We start from the raw sequence: 7,488 nt of genomic DNA, 5'->3' as shown, positions 1-7,488 counted from the left end.
AATTTATTTTAGCAAATTTCATGTAAACTATTACTCCTACGAAGAAAAACATCATAAACTACTTTATAGCTGATTAAACTAGCTTTAATGTGAGTGCTAATAGACATCTGTACGTCAAAAGGTTTTTGAGATATAAATTTTTCAAAATAAATTCATTAACTACTGATCTTTCAGTACGTCCCATACAACATTTTTATGAAATGTTACTTTTAAAAAGCTATATCTCGAAAACTATTTAACTTAAATAACTCTATTAGGGCTCATATTTTATAAAATTTACTCTTCTTTAAATGACGTTCTCTTAAGTTTTCTTGGGTTTTTCCTACTTTTTAAGATATAGAGCTCAAAATGAAAAAATCGTTTTTTTTATCGTTTTGAAACAGCCGCCATTTTTTTATTCCCCCTACCTATACTTGACAAACTCATCAATTTTGACTATTAATTATACATAGTTTTCATTAAAGTAATCAAAAATTGGGGTGAGCTAACTGCCTTTTTTCTCCTCTAGAGCTTTTGTACTAAATACAGGGTCACGATCTTGCCCAAAGAGGTTAAGTGAAATCAAGTAGGAGTCAATCCACGAATGAAATTCTTAGCCTTGAAAACAAATTTTATAAAAATTAAAAGTAATTTTCAAATGAAACATTATATCAAACGTATAATAAAAAAAATGGTCTATCAAATACATGGAGTTTTTATTTCCTTATTTTCTTTATACAACATTTCTTACTCTAGATTCTTTAGGACCGTAATTAGCTATATTTCTAGGTGATTTTTCGTTTGAGAATAAAATATACGAGATTAGTTGTTGAAACAAAAGTGTACTTTTTACGTTGGTAAGCAAAATGTCCTGATCCCCAACTTTTCTACAGTTTGGAACTAAATCAGATGAGCCGTTTTCAAAACACAGGTGTGTCAAGGAAACTCCGTTTGTGCATACGAAATCGAAGGTGGGTGGATCAGAATTGGCTAAAACTTATACCAGTCCAAAACAACACTAATTTCCTAGGTTTCCTTAATAGTGGAATCAAATCGGGAAGACCCGTATTTGAAATATATAAGTACCGAGTAAACTACGATCATGATAGCGTAACTGAAAGTAGAAGATGAGATTGATAATATAAAGTACAAACTTAAACAATACCTGGACATTTCTTCGAATTAGGAGCAATCGTCCGATATATTATGCCCACTAGGCTAGCATAATAACAACGTTAATTCTTTACGTGATATTTGCGTAAAAATATTTTCAGTAATGAATTTTTCTGATAATAATAAATTAATTATGAAACTACTTTATGAATGAACATTACCATTAATATTAAATGTTGTTCACGTTTATAACCTTGAGCATAAATATAGGCATATCATCTTTCGCAGCAACAGTGGCCGAACGTCTCTGGATATTTATTAGTGTTTCGTAAGTTTCAATCATCTTTATTCGTAAAAATTTAAGGGCACTGGCTTGGCTTGTATAGACATCTTGTTGAATGAGTCTAAAAAAATATTCAGTAGTGTAGGATACGGAGATTTTGCCAATATCACATATCTAATGCCGTTCGGCTACAGCTACTATGACAGAAAGATGCCGCCGAGCCTAGTCATAGTACTCAATGAAATCACTTGATACAAGATTTAATATGAATGTTAATTAGTGTTTACATTTCATTATTAAAAGAATTAGAAATAAATATTAATTTACTTATTATAACCTAAAGAATTTGTACCAAAAAATCTTTAGACGGAAATGTCTCCTAATCGAAGCATCACATAACTTCACACAGCATTTTTTATTACAATTTTAAGTAAGGACACTTAACCCTGAAAAATGATGTATATTTTAGCCCATTTATTAAAAACGAAAAAGGTTTACGTTACCGATAATTCGTAATATTGTAATAAAATTAATAGTATTTGAAATTTCATTTCCTATTTATTAGCTGAAAATAAACGAAAAAAAAATATCGATATTCATACTTTTAAACAAAAAAAAAAAGAGCGAAACATCAGGAAAGGAATTTTTATTCATAAAATAAATAAATAAATAATGAAAACAAAGGAATGATTGGAACAATGAATAAACATATTTTTTATTTGAAGGGTATTTTTTAGAGAGAAGATAGAAATATTTTACTTTCATTATTTGTTTTATAAATTTAATTTTTTATTGAATTGTTTGATGATTGAGAAAGTTATAAATATTAAATTAATATTTGTTTTGAAGAAACGTCTAAATAAAAACCTCAGAATTTTTGTGTTTAAAAAAAATTAATTAAAATTCATAGTTAGGAACTTATTCAGCAAGTGGGTGTCACAGTCCTTTTAGGAGTCATTAAAAGTTAATAGGTTTCATACACAATTATAAATGTACAATCGGTTTTAATATAGGAATGAGACTAATTTATGCTCCATCTGTATCACCAAACTGGACTTTAGGGATACACTTATTTTCATAAAAAATTGTTAGAACCTAAAAAACGCTTTGGACTGACCTTCCTATTAAAAAGTTAGTAAATCCATATAGCACCCAGCACTAGATAAGACGGATCTGCCAAACCTCGTTTCACAGCCTAGTTCATCATTGATTGACGAAAGGTTTGGAATCCTTTATATATTGTTTTACTATTCTTCATAATAATATTTCTCAAAAGAATTATTTGCCTTATCTTTAATTGATTATTTGCAGTAAAGAGATCAGAGATTTCTTTAGGGTTCATTCTTTAGGGGATATTCTGATAGTAAAATAGTGATTTTACTTATATTATATTATCTCTAGCAGCTTACAGACACGAAAACAATTAACGTGAGAGAAATTCTCACGCAGCGACTAATGACGGGTTAACAAAATTACAGAACATCTGACCCTTTATGAGATGTAGCAGTACAATTTTTTATTTTTGTTTGTTTTAATATCATCCTTAGTATTTTTTGTCATTCCGTTGCATCTTGGACTTATGAAGAAAAATTATTAAATATAGATATAATAATTAAATGAATAGATTTATTTCTGCCTTCCCCTGCCTTATAAGCAATACAGGTGTGCAGCAGCAGTTCGATGTTACGTATCCATCATCAAACTACTGCTAATAAATTAAATGAAAATATAAGAAATTTATAAGGTTATGATACGCATATAAAAAAACCCTACAAAAATGAGACTACATTAAAATTTAATAATAAGGACAGATCCCTTGATAGAATGATGCAAGATGTCAAGTAATTAAGCATTCAGTTAAGCAACATCAAAACAATACAAGCTAGTTCCTCTTATGGTTAACCCACGTGTTTCTGCGGTACAACTTAAAAAGTACACTATAGCACACGTAGAAAATTTCTTTATTAGGTCCTAAAAAGGAGTTAACTAAAGTCCAACACACCACCATACATGATTTCGACAAAACCATACTTTTCCTAAACAACTGATATAATGTGTATTACCACACCCGAGGTACCGAACCTCTTTAAAAATCATAATGAAAGAGTTCGATAAAAATCACTCCCTTGACTCTATCACAAACGCTCTCCAGGCCCGCGTACTCGGGTTCAAAGCGGTATGGAGGATGCCGAAACAAACTCCGAAGGACAGAAAGCAGATCTAACGCACATAGTCTTCACAACAGAATACACACCATCCCCTAACAACTAAAGAAAGTTTGTATTGGATCTACTTAGTAGAAAAAGTAAAAAATATTAGTGGTCTCAATAAAAATCTTGACACAGCCATGATATCAGTAGACTATAGGCAGGCATTTGACTCTGTTTCCCACTTCACACTTATTCAAGGATTCCCGAACCAGCCGATCGACATTGATCGGATCGTACATTTGCGACCAGACGTTCTTAGTACGGCTAAAATTGAAATTAGCTCGGTCCTAGCGCCAATCTTATTTAACATCTATATTTTTCACAAAGTCGGGATGAAGATAGACAAAGTTCAAATCTGTGCATATGATGACATAGCTAGCATGAATGCAGAAAAAGCAGCCCAACTTATAACAGATAAACTACGAGACATAAACATACACATCAATACACAAAAACGGACGCCATTAATTTCTCATACTAGAAAACTCCAAACAGAGAACGAATAATTAACAAAAACACAATACAGACCTAGAGACATCTCATATACCTCGGCATGAAACTAGAGTCTCACCTCTCATTCTCAACACACATGCAACACAGAATTTGACAACCTCCCTGCTTCCTTCAATTCCATATTTCGGACATTCACTCCATCACCTGCAAGGCGGCAGGGTAGGAATGGCCTCATCTAGGCTGTGAACATTACCCTAGCTTAAGTCACCTCTTTGCTCTTTATTATATCTAAGAATCACACAAATATACTCACAGATCAACATAAGGTTTGCCGTTTCCCCGGTATTAGCAACAGGACGACGACTTTTACTAGAAGGCCTTTGTCTACTAGAGGAAGTAAATTGCAGCCCCAATCCACTTCCTCTGAAAAGGACATGCGGAACTGTTTTTGAAAAGCCGTTAAAAAAAGGAGACGATGAACAGAAAAATACAATGGCCAAATCTCGTACTAAAAAAAGAAGTACAGCAGTATTCATATTTAACAATAGAAACGAGAAATAAAATAATAATAATAAAAAAGTACGAAAGCGTTTCACGTGCCCTCCCCCCATTCAGATGAAATAATTATTATTTAAGTAACTCTCTCTATATAAAAGAGTGCTGTTTAAATTTGGCCCTCGATAATCTTAGTTATTACTGGACCGATTTACGTGGGGCTTTTTTCTACATGTTCCATTTCACCGTGGGTAGGTTTAAAGATAATGAAATCATGAGATTTTTGAGTAGAGAAAAAGTTATGAACAAAATTAAGCGTGAGGCCCAGGGTAGATTAGGTCGGCAATTTTTTTTTTTTTTAAAGAAAATCATATTCGTTTTAATGGTTGTCCCAAAGTACTAAATACCATTTTTGGAAGAAATTTAAACGTGCAGTTTTTTTTTCCTCCGGGGACTATTTTTCATATAATCGTTAATAACTCCTCTACCTTTTATCCGATTGTCACGTTAACAGAACTATTGGAAAGCTGAATGTCTGTTCTTATCGCAATCGACAAAAGTTATATTTGATGCTTTTTTGAGGTGAAAATGTGGGTTTCAAATGAGAGAAAAAAATTCTCACGTTTTATTTTATATCTCCGGTTCTAATTTGTTTAACTAGACCCGCGTTGTGCTTTTCGTGCAGTTTTTAGAGCCCTAAAAAACTTCCAAGTTTGGTGTAGATCGGCCGAGCAGTATTGAAGTTATTTTCATTTTTTAGATTTTTGAAAAGAAATCCATTAGGGCGAAATTTTGTGGCTAAAAATTTTTTTCTTCAGATTTTTCCGAACATTCGTAAAGAGGGGTTTCTCGGAGTGCTGAAAACGAATATCAACTTTTTTTCACTTCGAAAAAAATTATTACCACACTTTTTATAATAACTCCTTTTTTATAATATTTCGTAAATTACGAGTCACTGGAAGAGTCTTTCTTTAAAAACTGTTCATATTTGAGGTAGTATGTAGATCACAAATATAATTGCCTCAAAGAAGAAAAAAAATCACCAAAATTGGACCAGTATTAACGATGATACGGCAAAGTTAGTCGTTTTCAAATACATAACAATGGCTCCCGTCTTATCACAGCATCTTCTCTATCTCTTCTCTCTCTATATAAAAGAGAGCTATCGAATCTTGGCCCTCGATAGGCTTTGTTATTATTGGACCGATTTACGTGGGGTAGTTTTCTAAATTTGTCCACAATGATGTTTTTAATTACTGGACTGATTTACTTGCAGATTTTTAAAAATACTAATTTTCACTATTAAAAATAATTTACCACACTTCCATTTGTCATTTGGTCTGTTTACGTGTTTTTTTTTTTTAAATGTTCCATTTCGACATGGGAAGGTTTAAAAATAATGAAATCCCTGAAGTCCCGAAAAAATAATGTTTTGAAGAAAATTAAGAGTTTAATATAATAAAATGAATTATTGGACTTTTTGTTACTCCTAAAAAATATTTTACCACTCTTTGATATGCCATGTACTAACATTGAAGCTCAGAGAGGTTTAGTTTCAAAACTATATATGTCACTAAATCTTAATGTTACATATTATTATTATTATTATTATTATTATCATTATCATTACTTAAACAACTACAAAGTATGGTGCAGATTAGTTAAGTAATGTTAAAACTATTAATTTTTTTTAAAAATAATTATGATTGCAACTTTATAGCATGTATTGGTTCAAGTTATGTTACCAAAACATAATAATAAAGTATTTCAAAATGTTTAATTTTAACTAAAAAATATAATTTTTAGTTTACTAATTACTACTGATTTTAATCATTAAATATAATCCTGAAATTTACAGCGTATATCCATGATACCAACCGATATGCCATTTATTAAACCTTTCTTTTATGAGATGCTAATAACGAATTTCATAGAATAAATTGGATTAAGTTTTGTCACAGAATCATAATAATAAAGTACATTGAATATGTTTAATTTAACTAAATACCTACATTTATAACATACTATCAATTGGTTTCATTAAATCTATATAGATCCTCAAACATAGGAATAGCAAAGCATTGCCGGGTCAGCTAGTATAATATATTTTTGAGAAAATTTTAAACCGATCGTCAACTAAAATAAAGATAAATACAAACAATTCTTATATTAAAGAATCAATGATACATTGTTAAATTATTAAAAATAACACTATGGGTACCTGACTGACCTGGTGATGACATGAGGATGAATACAGTGCACGGGAGGAAAATGATGAGGATTGCGAAGAGGAGGTGCCTACGCCTCAGGGGGGACACCGTCAACCCCATCATCCGTCTCCGAACTGAAACAATAAAAACAAATTATATACTAGCAATACAATAACAAAAACAAAGTATAACCACTAAGATATTTTGGTTAGATAGAAAAAGTGACGGAATAATAATAATAATGAAGGCCTAACGAACCCGAAGGTTCGATGCCGAAACCACTAAACACTCTCTGCATACATCCTTTCAGTGATGGCCCTCCAAGCCCAATTCTACTTATTCAATTTTAACGCAATCCTCTTATCTACGTTTCGGTCTACTCCTCGGACGTTTACCCGTCGGTTCAGTGTTTATTAACATTTTAGTGATCCGCTCGTTACTAAGCCATACAACCTTACATGCCTTCTTATACGCCGCGATGCTATAACTTGAATTATATTTACCGGGTGTAGGTCCCTTAATTCAGTGTTGTGAAGTCGTCTTAATTCTACCGTTATTTCAAACTTTTTCGGTCCAAATATTTTACGTAATACTTTATTTTCGAAAACCTTAAGACGCTGTTCATCCCTTGGTGTAAGAGGCCACGTCTCGCATCCATAAAGAACAGTGGGAAGGATAATAGTTTTGTAAATTCTAATTTTTAAGTCTTTTGAAAGAAGGCACGAGGTAAGCGAGCAGCCATGTA

At 31.8% G+C, this 7,488-nt stretch overlaps 1 protein-coding gene across 5 annotated transcripts in view; it reads right to left on the bottom strand.

Moving 5' to 3' along the window:
- Positions 1-7,488, bottom strand: part of Mgat4a (alpha-1,3-mannosyl-glycoprotein 4-beta-N-acetylglucosaminyltransferase a) — a 325,867-nt gene that overhangs the window by 198,093 nt on the left and 120,286 nt on the right. For 3 of the 5 annotated variants that reach the window (XM_067053479.1, XM_067053471.1, XM_067053477.1), the window contains exon 2: positions 6,755-6,877. In XM_067053479.1, coding sequence (XP_066909580.1) covers positions 6,755-6,866 — 112 coding nt within the window. In that variant the 5' untranslated portion in view covers positions 6,867-6,877. The remainder of the gene's footprint in view (positions 1-6,754; positions 6,878-7,488) is intronic. The other 2 variants (XM_067053472.1, XM_067053480.1) reach the window with 1 other exon arrangement.

Source organism: Halyomorpha halys, unplaced genomic scaffold (assembly GCF_000696795.3).
Source record: "Halyomorpha halys isolate HHAL.00 unplaced genomic scaffold, Hhal_1.1 Scaffold889.1, whole genome shotgun sequence".
NCBI lineage: Eukaryota > Metazoa > Arthropoda > Insecta > Hemiptera > Pentatomidae > Halyomorpha > Halyomorpha halys.
This window is presented reverse-complemented; position numbering and strand designations above follow the sequence as displayed.